Here is a 23,287-nt window from a genome sequence, read left to right on the forward strand (position 1 = left end):
TACCCCCTCGACAAAAGACCCAGGGGCAATCTAATTGCCCCTACCAGTACTTCCACAGTAAGATGGTTTGTACTGGTTAAGTTCCTAAGTTAAGACTAGTAAAGTCAATGGTGACTTTACAGACCCAGGGAGACAGTAGTCAGTCCCAGGGTGTGGAGTCTATGTTTGGGGGTCTCTATGACACCCCTGTGTTACTGCACTGAGGGTGCTGTGTAACACACATTCAAAAACCAATGATAGCCTATGGGGAAAAAATACCCCCTAGCCCATAAGCACATAGCAAGTCACAGAAACACTCTCAAGTCATGTCCAAGAGTGAGGGTAAAAGAGTCTCACTCTTGGCAGGAGAAAAAAATAAACCCCAAAAATCCAGCAAAGCTGCTGGGGAACTCACTAGGTTAGGAAATTCAGCCTAAACAGAGAATTCTCCCTAACAGCGCTATATAAATAAACTATCATATCATGTATCATATCACACCTCTCAGTTTATCTCCTGCAACATCCTCACCAAATTTGTCCATTTAAGTGGCCAAGTTTAGCCTCTGGCAAATAGGTCACTGCTCGGCTGCTTGGTAAGAGGCCTCCTCTTTGTCATGAAACATAGTTGCCCTAGTGGTCCTCACTATGGAGCCACACCAGGCCATCATGTTCTTCTGTACCATTACTAGTGTAATATCTGCAGTGGCAGTGTGTGAGAAAGTTATTAAAAACATGGCAGTTTTTTTATCTGTACTGAGGCAAGTCTGCCCAACCATGATGCTGCTAAATACTTCCATGGAAGCAAGCCTTCCCAAATTGAACAGATCACCTGCAGGTAATTTGCATCATAGTTGAATGTATTCATATATATTTTGATCCTGAGGGGATCCGTAGAGATGGGGTGTTTCTGAAAGGACCATCAGGGCTACACTATAGAGGGTCAAATTAAGGGTCTTGGTCTTATCCAAATTTATTTTAAAACCTGAGGCCAGCTGAAACACTTCCTGCAGATCATGATTATTGTTATAGAGGTTTCCGGTTAAATTGGGGTCAACTTGATATTGTCGCAAAGTGGTAAAGCTTATGGCCCCCACCAGTATAGCTATTTTCTGTAAAGCCCAAATGATCTTGGATTACCTATGTCAGTGGTCCAACTGCCACATTGAATGGCATAGGGGACAACAGGCATTCATTTCAGGCAATGGAAAGGCAGTGGATAAGTGGTCATTCATAGATGTCGGCACAGAGTACATTTCCGTTGCAGCCCCGCCCCCTCATCTGAATCAAAGTAAATAGGTGCACCAGTGGGCTAGGACTCTGAATCCATTTTGCCAGGGCAACAAACATCTTTCTTTTAGTTCTGGTTCTGTTACCCTGTAGGTGTTCGCTATGTGGGGCGGGAATTGGTGATAGTGTAAAACCATCCAGTGTTCCTGGGTTTTATGATCAGTGCTCATTTCAGAGTAAAGCTTCCTGCGGAGTGGATGTCTCCCTTGGGAGGATGTTATCTGCCATCACAAAGGAAAAAAGAGAGGCAACTCCTAGGGCTACAGTCTTTCTGGGTGCAGCGAAAAAAGCCTGGCTTGGTGGACTACAAATAAACCTTCCACAGCTGACTGTGTGATACCAGGTTTATGTGGTGGTAATAATTATGAAAAGTTCCCTCCACCATACCTTCAAGCTGGTAAGACTTATATTTCAAGTTTAACATGCCACCCGGACAGTACACTCATAATTATGGGGTTTTGGAACAAAGGTGTCAAATGAGCACCTGTGACCTCTGAACCTTCTCTGTGCCACTGGAGAGCAGGTGCTCCATATCAGGCTACTGATGTAAGATATACTAAGAAGTGTTGCTGTACTAAATACATAAACACATCTTCTCATAATGTTTCTATTTATTTACACTAGAGATAATTAATATCTGTCACTTCATCAATTAATCATTAATAACCCCAATTTTAATGATATAAATCAGTTTTGAGGTAGTCGACGTCACATTGATGTTTTGGCATGTGGTTTTCATAAAAACGCCTTTATCGGGACCTAAAAGAACCTACCTGAATCTCTAGACATTGGACCCAATTGTCAATCATATCTCTCCATTAATTCATTCGATTCCATCTATGAATATAAGGAAAGATCAAGAATAACAGATTTATATTCATGAAAATATTTCAAATGATTCATTCTGCATATATTTCTTAATTATAAGCAAAATGGTTACGTCCGGACTAGACTCCTCACCCCAATGAGACTTTAGATTGTACAGCATCATGCAGGCTTTGGGAAAACCATATGCCAATCAACCACCTCAGGTTCTGACACACAGTAGGTCTCATTACAAATGTGGTGGTCCGGAAAAAAGACCCCCACACTACGAGTCTGCCTGCCCAGGCTGCTGCGCCCGGGAGGTATGGCTATGCTGGGTGCGGCTGTCCCGGCAGGCAGAGTTGCCATGGAAGCACTGGCACAGTCAGCGACGGTACTTCTGAGTCCCCATTCCCATGGAGGACTCCATGGAAATGGAGACTTACAAGATCTGCCGCCTGACTTCCCGCTCCGCCGGGACTTGTAATGTCCTGGTGGCACCGGGAAGCCAGGCGGCGGATCTGGTATTATGGGGTCAGTGCAACCACCCGGTCGCACCGGTGGGTTACTGCCGACCTCGTAATGAGGCTCAGTGTGTCTGTATTTACTCAAAAGAAACAGACAAACAAATGTTGTCAAAAGTCTTATTTCTACAAACTAGGCTGCCCTGCCATCAATCCATAGATATTGTGTGATACCCGTATATTCAAGTTGCCACACGACCAGAAGATCGGCATTATTCAAAGCACATGTTGTCCAGGCAATAAGCCAAGCGCGTTCAGCTTGCATTTGAATATTTCTTTCCTTTTGCTGCAGTTCGACACTACAATAGATACAAATAAGAGACTAAATCCTTTTATAGGGATCTAATCTTAATTCTACAGCACAATAAGGTGGCTTGAACTGCTCAAAACTCTTTTCTTTTTCTAGCACGAGCCCTCTCCTGGAACAGAAGAATCCTAACCAGACAGACTTCATTATATAGTCTCTACATGGAGTTATCAAGACCTTTAACTCCATTTCAAAATAAAAGTCTGAAGCTGCAATGATTTTCTTTATTTTAAAAATAAAATGTATTTAGTGCCCTATGGCCTAAATGAATAGGCCTTAAAACAGTACACTACAGTACAGTGTACTACAGCACACTACATAGATTACATTTAATTAATACAAATGTAAAATAGTGTATACAAAAACAAACCATTTACAATTCTAATTTTCGTAAAAAGGAATACAAAGCAATCAATAATGATCTTGAACAGTAATCCGAATAAAAACTCTCCCAAAGGAAACTCCCAGGTGTTGTCTGATGCCTTCAAGGAAGTAGCCAAAAATATTCCTGAGAGAAGTCAAACCTGAACATTCCCATACTAGGGGCCTCATTTCGACCCTGGCGGTAAGCGCCCGTCATTACCGCCATGGCGTAATGAGCGTTTACGCCGTGGGACGATGGCGTAAAGAGCGCCACATCACGACCCATCGCGCACGAGCATTACGCCATGGCGGTAATGCAAATAACGCCATGGCGGAAAAGGCCCCTACCGGCATCGCTAAGCGAGCAAGGTGCCCTTCCGCCAGCGTAAGTAGCGGCCACCGTAATTTACGGCCACCGTAATTAGCGGCGGCCGTAAAAGGCCAAACCGGAAATAGCGTCATCGCGCCGGAACGGGAAGCAGCCCGTCGGCCATCTTTAAAAACACAATCCATCGCCATCCTACCAAACAACACCAGACCCAACCCTGACACCTGTCCCAACAAAACACCCACCCACCCAAGTTCCCGAAAATGCCAAAATGCGTGAAAAAGGCCTGTGACCGCCTGCGCCAGGAGCGATTCAGCCGGGAGGAACTCTGCATGCTAGCGGACACCCTGCAGGACAACGCAGGTGTTGTTTTCTCCCCTGAAATGACCCGGACAGCAATCGGGAAGAAGAAGGCCATCTGGGCCCTGGTGGCTGAGCGTGTCAGCGCGGTGGGGACCGTACCCCGCACCCCACAGCAGTGCCGGAAACGCTGGGATGACCTGCGCATACGGGTCAGAGCCGTCATCTCGGCAAACCGCAACCTTGCCCAGGGAACCGGTGGAGGGTCAGAATCCCCCCTGAAACTCCAACCGTGGGAGGAGATCTGTGCTGCCACCATCGGCATGGAATCCATCGAAGGCGTTGGAGGGATGGAAAGGGGAGCCCCGACATCAGGCGATGAAGGTAGGTGCCTCATACAAGACATGCCATAGTCACAGCAGTCCAATCATGTGTAGCACAAGGTTGCCCTAGAGTGTAAATGCAACACAAATCAATACTGCCCATAGCCACATGCGAGCACCACCCTGCATACACTGCTGGCACCCGCATACCTGCATCCACATACCACACCAAAAGGAGACAACCTGCATGGCACTGCCTGAAATCTGCCTCATCCACTGGCCAAAATAATGTCAACCATTGTCATTCAAAAGTCCGTATACCCATCAATAACGCCCTCCCACCTTTGCTCCACCACAGGCACAGAATCACACCCAGAGGACCAGGAGACCCCTGCGCCGAAGAGGGCGAAGTCCACCAACAACCTCCCTGCACCCTCAACCTCAGCTGCAGTGAGGCAGACCCCACGACAAGCAGGTCCCACTGCAGGCATACCGGAGGTCCCACCGGCAAGCACCCCTGTTGGCAGCAGGCCAGCAGCAGCTGCTCCACCTCCACCGACATTGCCTGCCACAGAAGGCAGGGGGTCAGCGGCCAGCAGCAACATCGGGGAGTCAGCTGCAACAGCTGCATGTTCTGACTCGGACATGGAGCAGGAGGTCAGAAGCCCCACTGACCAACTACATTCCCCCTGTTTCTCAGACGCCAGCCCCCATGAGGGCGACACACAGGGGCACACTGAGGCAGAGGAGTGGCCTTCCACCCCATGCCCTGTCCACACTCCACAGGAGGGGACCAGCCCCTCCATCACTCCACCTGCACTGGCCATGGGCCAGCACGGCCAGCCGTCCCTCGAGGACATCACTCAACGGCAGCATCAACTGTCCGCAATGCTGGATGAGCATGCCGCGGAATGTGTGGGGGCTAGGTTTAGCATTGAACAGGCCACGGAGACACTAAGGGCGGAAGTGGCGCAGAGCACTGCCACCCTGAGGGATGCCATGCAGGCCATGTCCAGGGACATCTGTGCAGAACTTGCGGCCTTGCGTCGTGCGGTCATTGGCCTCACCCACACACGACAGGACGTGCATGCACAGGAGCAGCCAGGGACATCCTCCACTGCCAGTTCTGCGCAGAGCAGCCCCGTGCGCCGTTCCGGACGCAACCTGCGCTCCACAGCCAGGGGTGCCCCGGGTGCCGGGAGAGGGGGCTTGTGACGGCCTGTGGACACTGTCACAGGCATCTGTTGACAGCTACTTGGGGTGTGTTGGGGTGTGCAGGGGGGAGGTGGGAGGTGGGAGGGGGTGTGTTGGGGTGTGCAGGGGGGAGGTGGGAGGTGGGAGGGGGTGTGTTGGGGTGTGCAGGGGGGAGGTGGGAGGTGGGAGGGGGTGTGTTGGGGTGTGCAGGGGGGAGGTGGGAGGTGGGAGGGGGTGTGTTGGGATGTGCAGGGGGGAGGTGGGAGGGGGTGTGTTGGGGTGTGCAGGGGGGAGGAGGGAGGTGGGAGGGGGTGTGTTGGGGTGTGCAGGGGGGAGGAGGGAGGTGGGAGGGGGTGTGTTGGGGTGTGCAGGGGGGAGGTGGGAGGGGGTGTGACACGACAGTTCATAGTTCCAATACACTTTTTTCTTTCAAAAAAAGGAAATGTGTGGACATTTTCATTGCGTATGTGTGCTTTATTGGTGTACAGTCCACAGTGTGCATGCCCCAGAGACACACAGTGCCCCAAGTGCAGTCTCCATGCGATGAACACCAGCCGTGTGTGCTAGAAGCAGTGGTTGATGATACTTTGGCGCATGGCACGCCCCTCCTGTGCATCGCCTCCTCCATGTGGTGGCGCCCCATCTGCACCCTCCTCATCCTCATCCTCATCGTCAGGTGGTTGCAGTTCTGCGTCAGGGGCACATTCCGTCTGACGCACATATTGTGCAGCATGACACATGCCATGACGATCTTTGCCACCTTCTCATGGCCATACAGGAGTGCCCCACCAGACCTGCTGAGGCTTCGGAACCGTGCCTTCAGGAGGCCGAATGTCTGCTCTATGACCACACGAGTACGTGTATGTGCACGGTTGAAGTCCTCCTCGTGCTGGTTCTGCGGGTTCCGGACTGGCGTGAGGAGCCACCTCTTCAGGGGGTAGGCTGCATCACCTGTATGTAGGCGAGAATGTATGTGTCAGTCATGTTGTCTGATCAGGAACATGATGTTCCACCATGGCTGGCATGGAACTGTTACCTTGGCTCACTTCTACATGCACTAATTGATTCACACTATGCAACCAGTATATGCTCATTGCTGCCATGGCCTGTTTTGCATGCCATCACCCTATGTATGCAGAGGGGTTTTGTGCATTGTGAGTGGCCTTCCTCTGTATCCGTTCTCTGTGTTACTCACAGCCAGGTGGAGTATGCATCACCCCCCCCCCCTTTCTGCCAGGTGGAGTATGCATCATCCCCCCCCCCCTTTCTGCCAGGTGGAGTATGCATCATCCCCCCCCCTTTCTGCCAGGTGGAGTATGCATCATCCCCCCCCCCTTTCTGCCAGGTGGAGTATGCATCATCCCCCCCCCCCTTTCTGCCAGGTGGAGTATGCATCATCCCCCCCCCCCCCCCTTTCTGCCAGGTGGAGTATGCACTGGTACGTCATTCCCATGCCCACTTCCATGACATAGCACTCACCGAGTAGCCAGGATCTTGGGCCTGCATGTCGCTCCATGTAGCGTGGTATTGTGGAGTTCCTCAGGACCATGGAATCATGGGTTGATCCGGGGAATCGGGCACAACAATGTGTGATGATCTTGTTGGAGTCACAGACCATTTGCACGTTGATAGAGTGGAACTGTTTCCGGTTGCGGTACGGTACCTCCATGGCACGTGGAACCACCAATTCCACATGGGTGCAGTCGATGGCACCAATGCAACCGGGTATGCTGGCTAGTGCATGGAAACCCACTTTGGTGTTTGCAATCTCCTGGCCAGTCCGTGGTAATGAGATGTGGTCGTCTGTGTGCTTGAGGAGGGCATCGAGCACTTGGATGAGTGTTCGTGAGAATAATGGTTGTGAAATGCCATGCAGGTGCCCCACTGTGTGCTGGTAGGTGCCTGTGGCCAGGAAGTGGAGTACAGCCACTACCTTCAGTAGGGGGGGGGTGGCGGTTGGACTTTCTATCATGCTGACGATGTCGTCGTGTGTCATGTCTACGATGGCGGTGATGGTGTCCCGGTCCAAACGGTACAGGGTGTGGATCTGCTCAGCAGTGAGGTTGTTTGGATTGGCTCTGATGCGTGGGATTGGGGGCTGCCTGCGTGGTGGCACTGGCTGTGCTGGTGGGGCTTGCTGGGCCTGCCTTGCCCTCCTTCTCCTCCTGCGTCTCCTCTGTGCTGCCTGTTGTTGTTGTTGTTGTTGCTGTTGTAGTAGCACATGCATTGCTATCAGGTCCTCCAGCCCCAACATTGCTAGTCGTATTGGCATCATTGTGGAGTGTGACTGGGTGTGGGTAGGGGTGGGGTGTGGTCTTTTTGTACTCCCCTGAGTCTGTATTGCCTTCACCTGTGCTGTTTCTGTGCACCTGTGGCAGCTGCATTCACTTGAATTGGCCCTTTACGGTTGGTTCGCGATGGCGTTATTTGCACCATGGCGGTAAGGTACTTAGCGGCCTCGGTGATGGCGTTAGGTGCATGTCCGCTTGGGTCGGCATTTGCGTGCCTTTCCGCCATGGCGCTAAGTACGGTGTGGGCGGTCGCGTGCGCGCACCCTTAGCGCAGTTAGCGGCAGCGTTAACTACGATGCCGCTATTGGCATCGTAGTTTACGGTCAGGAGTCATGATCGGACCTGGCGGAAAACGATGGCGGTAAGCATTTACCGCCATCGTTTGTCACTTAGCGCCAGGGTCGTAATGAGGCCCTAGGTGTTTTAACAGAAATGGAACAACGGCTACAAGTGGCTTTCTCAACACCTTCAACCTTCCAGCTGCATTTATTCTCCCTGGTCGGCAACAAATTTAACTGGACGCGTAACGGGGTTCTAGCAAAGGCCCAGGATGGGTAAAATAGCAAGTAAGATGCACAACATCCCAATTTTCCAATCAACCCGGTTTAATTCAATATAGCTCCTATAGGTCTTTGATTTTTCTCATGTGCAAATCCAGTCATGTAGGCAAATCTTTTACCTGGCCAGCATGTTGTTAATTGCCGCGTCTTCCAAACTAGTAGATGCCATCTTCAGATAATATGCCACATGACTGGATGAAACCACTCTCCTGTGAGGACATGGTCCTATCCATCTGCACAAAGATGGAATTAAGGGGTGGATTACAAATCTTCAGACACAACTGTGTCTTTTTCCACCCTATTTTCGAATTTATCAAATTCAGTTCGAATAATTGCCACTGGGACTGATTTTGGGAGCCTTAAAATACGTTTCCAAAACAGCCCTTCCGCATAGTAAAAGTCATACTCAGCCAACTAATAGTAAGTGGCCAACAGATGATCGGACCCATAACAGATGGTCAGAACTACTTTTGATTCATAGAAATTGAGCAGAGGCTTTAGAGAGAATTTTCCAAATCTTCGATGTAGTGATCTCATTTGACATAACATATGCTTTGTCTTGGCAATCACCTGCTCAATCAAAAGTGTTTTTTCTTTTTCAGCCAGCAGAGCCTCTTAGGGATGGCAACAACACATTCTTTTGATCGCTTTAAACAATTGATGCCAATACCTTTTGAGCAAGCAAACTGCTTGTTCCATTCTCTAAGGGCTACAAGCCCTTTTCTAGGTCAATGGTTGTTGAAGTGAGAATGCTGATAATGTTCAGCAAAAAGAAATCGAGTTTGTTCTCTGTGAGGAAGACACTGTGACATTGTACTACAGGAACGCATATGAGAAAAACATGGCCGCGTGTGCTCCAGTGCTTCTCTAGCTGCTCCCTCACATCGTTGGTCCTGGCATCCTGTTCGTGTGCGTGTGCTCCCTCCAGTGATCGAATTGGGTGGAGGCGGTTCGGAGCGGTGCTCCTCTACTTTTATTTTTCAAGTTTTGCTATTTGTATACTTTTATTTTAAAAAGAAACCATTCCGGAATGGTTTAATTTTAAAATAAGTGTATGAAGAAATTGAAACTTGCAGTTAAGTGCACTGCACTGAACATTCCTTTAAACAGCTGGTGGGTTTATTTGGGGGTTTGGGTTACCCGTGTTAGGAGGCGTGGCAATGCGGTTTGTGGAGAGCAGGGCCAGACCAGCAGGCAACATAGTTCCACTACCTTTTTGTACACCTCGAACACTGGCTCCCTCGCAACTTGGCCATGTGTGCTCTCTTGTTTCTCCAGCCGTGCGCGCTCCCTCGCATCGTTGCTCCCCGCCTCCTATTCCGCTTCCTCCGCCTCTGCGGTCCCTTCCTTCCTATGGCATTTTAGCACTTCCCTTCCTCAATCTATTGTTTACTGTTTTTGACACTGTATTGTGCTCCTGGATTCCTCCTTCTAGGTTCCTGTTGTGTTCTCTGCCTTGTTGATGGTATGGACTCTGTGTTGTTCTCTATGGTTCTGATTTTGTATTGTTCTCCACAGTTTGTGACCTGCATTCTTCACTTCTAGGTTCCCTGTTGTGCTCTGTGTTTTGCTGTTGGATGTGTATTGCATCTGATTTGTAGGTCCTTTGCTGTTGTTCTTTGTTGTGCTCCCCTCCCTTTCATGTCCCCCCCTTGTGCCTACCTCCTGCCCCCACCCCGCTGTCACCCCCCATATCCTGCTTGGGCTCCCCCTCTCACTCTCCCACCCCTCTTTCCTCCCTGCACCCCCTATGGTGCTCTCTGTCTCATCTCACCGATCTTCTCTAACTGATTTTCTATTGACCATCCTACACCTCTCACTAAGTCTGGCAGGAAGAAGCTCAAGAGGGACATCTGATCTCCAACCCAGACCTCCATATCGCTGATACCTACACCTGTGCTTCCTCCAGACAGACCTTTACCGACATACTATTTGTCGTTCCCTCTCCAGGCATATGGAACCCCCCATCCCATCTGGTCTCTGTTCTCTCTCCTTTTTCCTCTTCTCCCATTAATTGTGGCACCCAGTGGATGGCCCCCCTTCCACTGAACTAAGATCATCATTAATATCTACTTAAATGGTACCGTCTTGGTCCAGGGCCCTCAGGCCAATCTCCTCCTTTTTGATAGATGCTTCCTGCACCTTATTAACTTCCCTTCCTCTCCTGCTATCCCTTCTGACCCCTCTCTGGCTCCTCTGCCGCCTCCTTCCTCAGCCACCTCTACGGCACCCCCTGCTGCTTCTCTGGCTATGTTGTTGCCTCCCTCCTCTGCCACCCCTGTGGCACTCTCTTCTTGGTCTCCGACTACCCTGCATTTTCTTCCTTCCTCATATCCCCATCCTCGGGCACCTTCAACAATTCCGCAAGGCGTACCCGTACCTTGTACCCCTCCCCGGAAGTCCTTCAAATGTGGCAACCTGCTCCACATCGCTACTCTCAACTCTCTTTGAGCTGTCAAACATTCCTCTGACATCTGCCGTCTCCTGGAAGAGCTTGATTTGGATTTACTTGGTCTCACCGAGACTTGGTTCACGGCCAGCTCTGTCACTAGTTTCGACACTCTCCTTGCCAATGGCTACAAGATCCTCTCTGAACCCAGAACCAACCATCCCAGTGGGGGTGTAGCCTTGATTTTCCAGTGCAGGCCTACTCCTCCTTTGAATGCCTGGTCTGCAGGCTCTCTATCTCTCCTGGCCTCTCTCTCACTGTGGCCACTATCTACAGGCTGCCCTCTTCCTCTCTGAGTGGGTTGACCTCTGCTCCTCCCTCCTTGCTTCTGCCTCTCAAACTTCTCCTCGGAGACCTGAACATCCACCTGGATGCTACCAGGCCTTCTTCGGGACTCTTTTGCAACCCCAGCGATTTGCTTTTTTTTTTTCTCTCTCTCTCTCTCGCTCTCTCTCGTTTTCTCTCTCGCTCGTTCTCGTTTGAAGCCCAAATCCAAGTGCAACTCTTGGTACAATTCCGACCTAGCCACCCTTAAACGCAAGTGTAAAGTGGCGGAGAGGAAGTGTAGGGCATCAGGCGCACCCCTTGAAAAACTGGCCTTCAGCCTGCTCCAAAGGCAGTACATACTCTGTCCTCTCTAAGAAGAGAGCCTACATCCAAGTCCATGTCTCTGCAGCATCTAATAACTCGGCCAAACTTTTCAAAATCTGCAAGGAGCATGCCAATCCTGCTACAGTCTTTACGACTCCTATTCCCTCCCAGACCCTCTGCACGGCCTTGGTTTCTCGTTTCACCACTAAACCTCGGGACATCCTGTCCACCCTCTCTTTACCTCCTCCTCTACCACTGCTGGCCCGTATGAGGTGTCTCTCCTCCTCCTCCTTTCCTGTGTTCACCCCAGATGATGTTTCTAGACAAGTCAGATCTATGAAAGTCTCGTCAAAGCAGTTTCTCCCCTGCTCATCAAGAACCATCCATGACCACCTCGACACCCTTGCTCCAGCCTTTGCCGATTTCTATAATCTTTCCTTTGCGACTTCAACTTCCCCTCCCCCTCAAGCACTCCCTTGTGCACCCCCTTCTAAAGAAGCCCCGAGCCGATCCTTTCTCTCCAGCTAACTATCGCCTGATCTCCATCACTCCTTTCCTGGGCAAACTTCCGGAAAAGCTGCCCATATCCCAGCCTAATCTGCACACTGAATCTGTTGGTTATCTCCACCACCACCAGAGCTGCCAGAAGCAGGGAAACTGGTCTCCTGAACACCTGTGAAGAACTGCTCTCCAATCTTGACTCTAATCTCCCTACTGTCCTCATTCTCCTCGATCTATCCTCTGCTTTTGACATCGTCAACCATGCCATCCTGCTCAATCGCCTCCATGACAAACTGGGTATCCCTGATCAGGCCCTGGCCTGGTTGACCGCCTTTCTCACTGATAGACCCTCTCAGGTCCAACTGGGGTCTTTCCTCTCTTCTATCGCTCTCTTTCTCTCTCTACTTGTGGTTATTCCCCAGGGGTCTAACATCTCTACCTGGCTTTTCAACCACTCCCTGGCACCTCTTGCCCACCTCATCGCTACTTTCTGTTCCAATTTCCAGTGTTATGCGGATGACACCAAGCTCTCTTTCAGGCCCCCCTCAGCCACTTCTGCTCCTTCTCTAATACCAGACTGTCTGGCCGCAATTCAGGAATGGTGTGCCGCCAACAATCTCTGCCTTAATGCAAGTAAGACTGAGATCCTCCTCATTGGGACACCTGATCCCTCCTTTTCTCTCTCTCTCTCGCCTCCCACTTTGGGCCCTCTTTCTGGTCCTTCCTGTGAGGCTAAGAACCTTGGTGTTATTTTTGACTCCCCCCCCCCCCCTCGCCTTCTCACATCTCTGATGTCTCTAAGAAATCAAACATTCAGCTGCACCTCCTCAGAGGTATTTTTCCTTTTCTCAATTTCCCCCAGAAGCTCACTGTCTCCAGAGCTCCGGTCCTCTCTAAACTGGACAACTGCAACATCTTCTTTCTAAATCTGCCTGCCTCTACTCTATGACTTTTACAACTTATCCAGAACAGCACTGCAAGACTTGTCCTTGGCCTCAAGCCCAGGGATCGTATCTCTCCAGCCCTGAAATCTCTTCACTGGCTCCCTGTGGCTGCAAGGATCAAGTTGAAGACCCTCTGCACCGTCCACAAGGTTCTCTGGAGCCTGGGACTGCTCTATCTCCAACGTTCTCTTCCAAAACGTCTTCCTTCTCAAGCTCTCTGCTCAGCCACCTCCAACTCTGAGGGTCAGAAGCTAGTCAAAGGAAAGTTGGGGGCAGATCTCTCTCCTCGGCTGGGGCCTCCCTCTGGAACACCTCCCTGCCTCTCTCAAACTTGAGCAGAACCACCTCTGGTTCCGGAAGCAACTCAAAACCTTCCTTTTTGCTTCCGCTTTCTCTCCCCTGCTGACGTACCTGACTGCTCTACGCACTGGCCACCTGGATACCCTTCTGAACTGGGACCAGGCTCCCTGCATGTCCAGTTGCCCTTGCACTGCTTCTGGGCTCCCCCAGCAATTAAAGGTCTGTAACTGTAAACCTACAGTCCCTTCTCTCTGCACCTATGAGCCACCCGCTGGCTGCACTTGTCAAGTTACCTGCACTGCTCCCTTCCCCTGCCCCTGGCACTTCTCCCCTTCCCTCTTCCATGCACTTGCGCAATTTGAATGACACAAGGCCTAGTAAGATTGTTTTGTCCTCCCTTTGTTTCCCTCTCCTTGTTTTGTCACGCCTAGAAACACTTGTGTACAGGCGCGTTATAAATGCCATATCATATCATGGCTGCTGAGGTGAGTGAGGTCCAATTATTTTTTGAGCAGTTCGAGCCACCTTTTTGTGCTGTAGAATTAAGATTAGATCCCTATAAGAGGATTTATTCCTTGTTCTTCCGTTTTCTCTTATTTGTATATATTATGGTGTCGAATTGCGGCAAATGAAAAAGAAAATTCAAATGCAAGCTGAATGGCGCTTGCTTTATTGCCTGGAAATCAAATGCATAGAATAATGCTGGTCTGCTGGTCATGCAGTAACTTGAATGTATAGTTATTACACAATATCTATTGATTGATGGCAGGGAGGCCTAGTTTTCAGAAATAAGACTGTTGACAACATATGTTTGTTTGTCTCTGTTTTAATAGGGAGACACTGGGCCTCATTACGAGTCCGGCGTTAACCGAGGCGGTAAAACCGCCTGGTTAACGCCGGACTCGTATTACCATTCCGCCTCCGTGATTCCCGGAATTACCGGGGCATCACAACCCCGGTTTACCGGGAATCACGGAGGCGGAATGGTGTAAATCCCCATTCCCATTGAGTCCTATGGGACTCAATGGGAATCGGGATCATGGAAACACCGGCAGCATCTTGTAATGCTGCCGGTGTTTCCTCGTCCGCCTGCAGGCGGGCGGTGTTAAACCCGCCAGGTCAGACCTGGCGGGAACATCACCTCCCGCCTGCAGGGGTCGGGATCAGGCGGTCCGGAAACAACGGTGGCGGCGGGTTTACCGCCACCGTTATTTCAGGACCGCCACGGTCGTAATGAGGCCCACTGTGCGAGAACCCGATGTGTTTGATTGGCATATGGTTTTCCCAATGCCAACATGATTCTATACAATCTTAAGTGTCATTGGGGTGAGTAGTCTAGTCGAGGCCTTAACAATTCTGCTTAAAATTAAGAAATATACAGTATGGAGAAAGATTATTTTAAAATATTTTCATAAATTTTAAGCTCGTCTTGATATTTCCTTATATTCATAGATTGAATCAAATGAATTAATGGAGAGATATGATCGGCAATTGGGTGCAATGTCCAGAGATTAAAAAAGATTCCTTTAGGTCCTGGAGGAGGTTGTTTTATGAAAACCAAATGCCGAAAAATTCAAGGTGATGTCGACTAGCTCAATACTGGGCTATGTTAATAAAACTGGCATTACTAATGATTCATTCCTGTAGAAAATAGGGTAGGATGAAGTGAGAGATATTCATATCTCTAGTCTAAATAGAAACATTGGGAAAAGCCGTGTTTACGTATTTAGTTAGCTTATTTATGTATAGATTTATTTTTTCTCACATTATTAGGTGTTATCCTGAAGGGGACAGCCAGGTGTTTTGAATTTGTCTTTGAGATTATATGATTTTTGTCGCTAATTTGTTACTTTTTTTGTCTACACATTTTATGTGCTATAGGACGCACCTTGTTAAATGGCTTATTCAAGCTTTTAAATGTCTTTTCAATGTTATTGTGAATGCGTGTATTTGCATCTTGTTTATAGTCCTCAGTGCACTGTAGTTGGAGGATAACAACTGTATATTCAGGCTACTGATGCAGCAGGCCACAGGTGTACAATATGCTTTTGGCATGGAGCTTATGAACGGGGAATCTGATTATAAGATTTCCCTTCCTGCGATGGAATTCCCTGTATTATTTTATTAATTTAACTAAATTGATAAAAGCCAGGGCTTCTCCACCCTCACCAGATGGCAATTGCTCACATCAACAATACAATGAAAAATGTGTTGGCAGGGTAAGCCCAGGGCCATATATGAAAGAGATAAAATGCTGCTTTAAAAGCCTACAAGGGTTTCACTCGAAACTTGGCTGCAGCCCCACCGATCTCCATGGGAACTATCCATTTATGCATCAAAGAAAGGTTTAAGGTCCCCTGTCAGCATTCTGCCCCTTGTTGAGTGACCAGACTGTGTAGACCAGGGCTGTCAAAGTCCAGGCCTCGGGGCCGGAATCCTGATTGGTCCTCATTAATATGTCTCTTACCACCTTGAACATTCAGCTCATCGGCAGCACGTAAGCAACCAAACCAAGGTGTGAGAGAACAACGTCAGACAACTGCCTTTATTAGCTTATTAGCCTACCATCTCTCATCAGTTAGGCCCTAAGCCAAGGCTTCTTCGTTGTAGTTGACCTTGCTGACTGTTCTCATCCTCAGAACTTTAAAGGGAGTAAGGTACATTGCTATCTTTGTCTCGAGCTTCGTTTTCCAGTCCCGAATCATGTGTAAGGAGACCATGATTTCATCCATTTCCCCTTCTATTTAATGTTATTTGATTCAATTATATTAGGTGCTATTACTCTCCTTGGCCTCTGGAGACTTGGTTGCTCCATTCCCCATGTGCTTTCTGCATCTTTAATTGAACAATAATTGGCACTCGCAATTGTTCACTTCTTTACTTAATATAAGAGCAATATTTCCTGCATACATAGCTTATCCTCTTGAACTCCTTTCGAGCCATGTAGTTGCTCTTGCTGTGGCATCCTTGATTCTGTGCCAAGCAAATACCATTTGTTGTCGAATAGATTTGTATTCCAGTGCCTGTTAGCATTGCAGCCTTGATATCCCTTCTCGTGGCTTCTTGCTTACTATTATACGATGTGGATGTCCATTTTTTTTTAGCATGGATGCTTTACTTGTGTTGTATTTCCTACTTTAGCAAGCTTCTATGTGTCTCATATACCTTTCATTTATGCATATATACATTTATTCTCTTTTCACTGATTGTCTTAGTGTAAATGGCTTTCCTTCAAATTCTCATATATGTTTACTTCGTCACTTTCATTGCATATTCATTCTTTAGATATCCGTACATCGAGTTCAGTGCATCTACATATCTTCTCTCTTTACTGGCGTCACTTTACTTCACCTATAGTTCTTCTATGTCCATGCTGCCTGCGGGCTCATGTCTACCACATCAGTTTGAGGGTACATTTGATACGATTGTCTGAGCCCATAAAGTCTCTCATACCTTTGATGTGGTATTGGGATGGTGTCAGGTGTCCTGCACAGTGCTTTTTTTATTCTTCCAGTAGGATGAAGGTGAGGGTCCCACATTATGCAACTGTCTGGTGTACAGGAACTCCCCCAAAGTAAAGTACCTGCAGTATCGTTCTGTGTGTCATATAGGGGAATTGGTACTTAAACGCCTTCGTCTCTTCGTCCTGTCCCATCTTTACCACCCAGTTTTCTCCATTTAATTGCCATTACCCATCTCCATGTGAAGTAGGTGTGTCTGAATAGATGATATTTTGGCCAGGCACTCTCCAGTAGGGGGGTGTCTCAAAGATTCTGACCATATGGTTGTCCAAATTCACTTTCTGGGAAGAGGCAGACTCGCCAACGCCTCCCAAAATTTTCTGATAAACTTCACCTTGGGCATAAAACAATTTAACTTGCATTTTAGCACTCAATCTAGAGTACAAGTAAACGTTCAACTTCAGTGATCCATCTATTGGAGAAGCAGGATTTGTTCTGCTGACGTGGTTGTCACCTGTAGCCTTCCTTGGGCTTGTAGTACCGGCTGAAGTTACATCATCTGTATCATCAATGCTTACAGAAAATGGGTATGAACACTCAAATATTCCACCTTCTGCTTCATAGTTACTTGGCCTCCTGCATCCTTTCTGGCATTTCCATACCCACATTATTTAATCTTGCAGATCTCCAGGGTTCCCTCCCATTACTAGCCATTCCAATTTGCAGGATCCACAGTGCCTCTCTTTGACTTAAATAAAACAATGATTCTTCCAAGAGAGCAGCAGGCTGAAAGGAAACTTCCAACTTTGTCACATTGCAGCTATTCGTATCCTTAAGAAATATTAGTCTCCTCTGTTTATTAATGGAGCCTGGTCTTTAAATATGAGTAGTGTCTGTTCGTGAGAGGAGAGTCCCATCTCGCTCACTCTACACAGAACCTACTCCACTGTAGTGTACAGCAGGATTTCCATTGGTCCTGCTCCATAGCCTCTCCTCTGTGATCTTACATTTGTACCCTGTCAGGCTTAATTCCAGTGACTTGCACCCTCAGTACAAAATGCAAAAATAGCTGCTGCATCATAGAGGCGGTATCCACCATTTCATCTCTTCAAACACGCCTTTGAGACACAGGATTCTACATCACTGGTGATTTTGAAGGTCCTCTACTCTGAAGAGGATCTTTTAGCACATGCACCTATCCTTACAGGCTGCTTTGGTCAGATCCAGTTCTTTTTTAGCCCCTGCACAGCCAGATTGTTTTGGTCAACGTGTTTGTGTTAACATGCCATTTTTTTTTTAACCTCTCTGATCTATATGGGTCCCTGGTGCATGTTTTTGATTTCTTCTATGATTTGGGGACGCAAGTAATTTGTCAAAGATGACATAGAGTTGAGTGAATCCTGCTTAGCTAGTGGAGGATGTGTAGGCAACGTCTTCCAGGTTGCACCCCTAGGGAACCTAGTTTCCTTTGCAGCCTCATCTTCATCCTTGGGACCGTATTGCATCAGCAGCATGGTTCCTCTAGTTCTAGTTTCTGTGAGTTTGCTCCATGGCTGCATACCCCCTAGATCACTATGGTGTTGTACAAAATATGGTGGTATAATCAAATTGCTGGTCAGTGGCATCCCTACCTGAGCTGACCACTCTTCCTAATACCAAGTGTCCCACCCTGGAGATATATGTTTCCTCCATTACATCTGATTGATTACTCTGTGCCAATGTGCCCCGCCGGGGAGGGACACAAACCATAAGAGTCCCCCCCGTTTTGTTTCCAGAAGAACTTTAGCACATACTTCACTTACATAGAATCTCAAGAAATCCGATGCATGTCCTTCGACTAGGAACCAAATTTTGAATCAATCATGGACACTTAGTTGCAAATGCCATCCCAGCTATCGAGAGAGGCAAGCTATCTGTCCTGCAGTGTCTGCTGGAACTTTTTATTTTTTATTTTAGTTTTACTGTGAAGTCGAATATACTCTCGATGAAAGGCCATTTCATATGCAGAAGCTGGACACTTTAATGACAGCTAATGAAGATATGCTATCCTGTAACGATCATTTGAGCTGTGATCTTTCTGCTTATGAAAATCTAACAATCTGTGCATTTACCCAAAGCACTGTTGTGCTTTTCTGCACTTTTTTAAATTTAATTTAATTGAGACTTTTAATTCGGTTAATTCCACAAAATGAGAGCTCCAACTCTTCTGACAATCCCACCTTGGATTTCAGATATCACAGGATTTAAAACAGTTTGGTATCCGATCTGCGTTGGCCTGCCCACCAGCTTGCCGTTATGAATATAATTTGGCTTGATGGCTATTGGCCTATCATTCCACAAATCTGATGGATCCACAGATGCTCGTTTTTAATCCGCTGGTATTATGGTCAGTAGAAAAGAGTAATGGAATGCATTGTATTCGTGTTCATTTCACCCGGAGGGTTAGCATGTGCCTTTTAATATATCACATGTGTATCATCAACAGTCCAACTCAAGAAGTACAATGTTTCAGGATTCACCTTTTGCCAGGTGGAGGCCTATATCTTGCTTGTCAAACATCTCGTATGCTTCTGCTCACCCCTGAACAGGCAGTGGTACTACTTCCTGTTCCATGGATCAGGCAAACGGAGGATAGAAATGGAAGATCCCAATCCCAGAGTACCAAAGACAGTTCTGTGTTTGATGTGACTTCGACCCAGATGAGGTTTCCATTTCTGAATTTGTTTTTGGAGAAAGAACGAGGCTGTTTAGGTGGAGATATTAAAACATCTTTTTTTCCAGGAAGGAGGAAGGCAAGGTGATGTTGTAAACCAACGTTTTCAATTCAAAGAGAAAATGAAGGAAGTGGCTCCAGTGATAAACATGGGTCTGCAACCTTTGGCTATCCGGATATTTCGGACTTCAGCTACCATCAGCCATTGTCACATGTTAATGGTGAGGACAGTGGAAGTCGTAGTCCAACACAACAGGCGAGCTGCAAGCTGCAGACCCCAGTTTTAAAAGCACCTCAAAAGGGAAAGCAGGCATCCTCTATCCCAGGGAATTGAGGATGATAGTATATTTAGCTATGCCTTGTGGGGAATAGATGGTAAAGTACCATTTCTAACTACAAATCTTGTTCAGGATCTCAGACTGTTAAGTTTACATTTAGAGATGGTGGAGCTGGAGGTGTCAAAGAGGGAAAAGGGGAAGGAAACGGGCAAATGAAGTAAGGGAGGGTCTGAGAGAGGAATCTCTAGAGGGGTTGGAATAGTTCATGGAGGAAGTCTAGGGCTAGGGAGTTGCCTTGATAATGGGTTGGTTGATTGACCATCTTCCAATCTCCACATGCTAAGAGGGTGGACTTCAAATGTAGATGTGAGCTTAAGACCTAATTCGGTGTTTGAAGTAGCCTATGAGTTCAGTAGGCATTTGGTAAGGATTGAAAGAAAACAGTCAAAATCCAGGAGGAAGGAGTCAACAGGGTTAGTGGGCAAATAGGTGATGATTGGGGGTCTTGCTCTCCTGGATCGACTTCATCGTAATTGATTAAGGTGGTTGAAACCATGTCCCCGAATGTTGGCTGAACAATCACAAAATAACATGCAGGCCGGCGTGTGGGGTGGTTTCAGGAGCTCTAGGAATTTTGGATGAAAGGGACAGGATGAGACAATGCGACGGATGCCAAAGAGAGGAATAGGAAGAAGGTAAGGAGAAGGAGGTAGTGGTTCTGTGAATGGGATGGAGGGGAGGAGTGCTAGAGACTAGACCGGGTATAGGGAAAGTGTCAGGTGGATGAGGGTTTGTGAGTTGGACCCCCGTCAAGCGGGAGAGAGGGGGCTTGTGGAGTTTACAGGCTAGCCACCATTACTAGAAGAGGAAACCGGGATAAACAACAAAACACAGTAGGTATACCCAGAACTTCGAAAATTGCACATGTATCTAAAGGACTTAACCAGGGATATATCACTGCAGATTTGTATTACTCCTGTGCACTCAGATCTGTAAATTATCCGAATACTTTTATTTCATCAAGTAAATATAAAAATTAATATGGATACTTTTTTGCATTACATGTGCTCATCTTATTCACATCATCTAAAAATATATCAAATATTCTCCCTACACAAGATTCATTATGCAACTCCTCTGTTAAATACTCTACCATATCAGCAACACGTTAGAATATTTGATTTGTCATCTACTGCTTGTCATTTGTTTTTTTAGCTAAAGTGCTATGTACAATCTATGTCATTATTCCCATGATGTATTATTAGCACATATCAATGTGCAAAACACTCCTCATGTTTCAGTTCATGGTTTTGACAATGTGGGTATTGAACCTGTGTCACAATTGCGCTAGGTTGGTTGGTAGTTTACCTTTGATTACATTGTTCTATGATGTAGAAAAAGATTCAAAAGCTCGACGTTTGTGATGTTGTAAGAAACCGTGACAAGTAAAAACGCTTAATGTTGTAGTATATATTGGTGATGTTTAATTGCACAGTTTAGCCGACACGTGTTTCAACCCTACAATGGTCTTTTTCAAGGTGTAGGTGTCGGTGCAGGTAGGGTAGGCTTTAAAGAATAATGCTCTTAATTCAAGCCTCCGAATGAGATGTCCTTTAAGGCCTGGGGGACCTCTGCAAACAGTTGAGCGGTCTCTGCAAAGTGATTCAGTTCATAACCACTTACTACAAAACCTTCATTAGGAGTATAAATCATTTCCAACCATTCATATACACTCATTCAAAGAAGTATTCTATTGGGTAGGTGATATTTCCTTCCTTCATTTTTCATCTTCTTTGCACACATGCTAGATTCTCATATAATCCTTTATGCACAAGTCTGCGGGTGACAAACATAGTTGAGGAGAGTATTACCATCTCCAATGTATAGTTCTTTAAGTGTAATGTGACCTAGCAGTTCCGGCAGGTCTTACACTTTTGGGGTGGGAACAAGCCTGATTTGCATATGGTCTTTACCCTTCTGTAATGGCTTGGCAGGCGAAAAACCATAGTCTGGAGTGTTGCCCAGAGCAATGCCAGAGGTTAAGATTAATTCTAAAGCTTCCAGCCATCACCTCATGTGTTTTGGTGATAGCCATGACAGAGTACTGCAGGTGGTGAGAGTTAAAAGGGTGTGTATGGAAGAAGGTTTTTTTGCATGGGGATTGGGCCTTGAAAAGGCCTACTGTGAGATTGGTGGGTAATATTAAGGGGTAAATGAAGAGTAGAATTGAGACAGTGGAAATCCAGTGGGATAGATGAGGTTGAAATTGTTGGGAAGTAGTAAGCGGAGTGAGTTTGGAAGTAACAACTAGGGTGTCATTAAAAGAAGGTGGGGAGTTTGGGTGATACGCTGGCAGTAGTGGGTGAGGAGGTGGAGCAGGAGCAGAATACCTGTGGATAGTTGGCGTAAACTGCATGCGAGTGGTAGGGAGAAGGTGGTTGGGAGGCGGATGAGGAAGTAAAAGTGCACTATGCAGGCAAACTCAATGCTAGGGTCAGCTGCAAGAGTTAGGGGGGAACAAAACCATTAGTGACCAAAATTAATTTAACAAAAGCTGGTAAAGGTAACATTTGATTCAAAGGGCTTGTAGGGAATTAAGTTAGATTAATGCAACCGGACTGAAAACAATATATTGGATATATGTGTGGTTGCTGCAGATGTGATGGTAAGGGGACACTGGGGTTTATTAGTCTGTTGACTGGTCCCATCAAGACCTGGGATAATGCAGAATGCAAACAAGCAAGCTCTGACTCCTCTCCCCTCCACATACAGCGTGTTCTCTTGATTTATCGTTGGGTAGGGACTCATTTAAATTCCCCTTAATCTAGAATGCCCATGGCAAGCCCACATGTAGCGGGTCTGTCTGGATTGTCTCTGATCTAAGTAACTTTCCCTGGCTCAGCTATTAAGAGTGTACCATGCATCAGCTAGCAAGGAACCATACCACCCCGTTTCCTAACATTATGGGAATATTCCATAATGGCATGTTTCGACTGACCAGTCCTACACCTACCTATGAGCCACAGTAGGTTAACTTGTATGGGAAGGCACCTCTCATAGCCTATTGTGAGAAACAGCCAATCTAAAATGGCCTATCGGATACAATGATGGACATCATGCCCAGCATTGTATAACTTCAAGGTGGTGTGAGAGGACATCATGTACACTGTGAGGGGCACTGGTCACAATGCACATAAACGTATAAGGAATGCGAGACAAGGTCATTTTCACCATGAGGCATCACTTGAGCCTCATAATGTGGTAGACTGTGATACATATGGCTCATTATGCATATTAAATAAAGTTGTATACGAATTGTTCGAACTACAGTTGGTCGAATTACAATTGAAGGTCAATTGTTACATATATGCGGGGGGACAACTCCCGCAACCCCCGACCCAATGCAAAACCCTCTACCCAAACCCATGATATATATAAATATATATATACGGTCAATTGTGCAAAGGTCAATTCGGACCCTTGAAATTCAGTCAATTCGGGCATTCGAACAATTGTGTTCGAACAATTTGGGTAATACCATTAAATAATGCAAAGTTTGTCATAGTTCTTCTTAAAGCATGGGTATCATAATGTGTAGACCAGATCACCATTGTGCAGCAACATCTCTTCCACAACAAAAGTGCTTCATAAATTATAATCCAACATATCGCTCTGAGTGGGAAATAACCTGTTCTTCTTGCCTGCAGTTTTTTATTTCAGGCTGCCTGACCGTGGATGCGGAGACCAAGAACCGTGTCTGGCTGGTAAGTACAATCATGGTTGTTTGGTA

General features: G+C 47.1%; 1 protein-coding gene across 3 annotated transcripts in view; it reads left to right on the forward strand.

Moving 5' to 3' along the window:
• Positions 1-23,287, forward strand: part of LOC138513754 (membrane-spanning 4-domains subfamily A member 15-like) — a 249,455-nt gene that overhangs the window by 169,189 nt on the left and 56,979 nt on the right. For all 3 annotated transcript variants that reach the window (XR_011281807.1, XR_011281808.1, XM_069628842.1), the window contains one exon: positions 23,205-23,261. Coding sequence is in view for 1 of the 3 variants with exons in the window: in XM_069628842.1 (XP_069484943.1) it covers positions 23,205-23,261 (57 nt within the window). In the remaining 2 variants the exon portion in view is untranslated. The remainder of the gene's footprint in view (positions 1-23,204; positions 23,262-23,287) is intronic.

This window comes from Ambystoma mexicanum, chromosome 12 (genome assembly GCF_040938575.1).
Source record: "Ambystoma mexicanum isolate Mex_15411 chromosome 12, UKY_AmexF1_1, whole genome shotgun sequence".
Taxonomy (NCBI): domain Eukaryota; kingdom Metazoa; phylum Chordata; class Amphibia; order Caudata; family Ambystomatidae; genus Ambystoma; species Ambystoma mexicanum.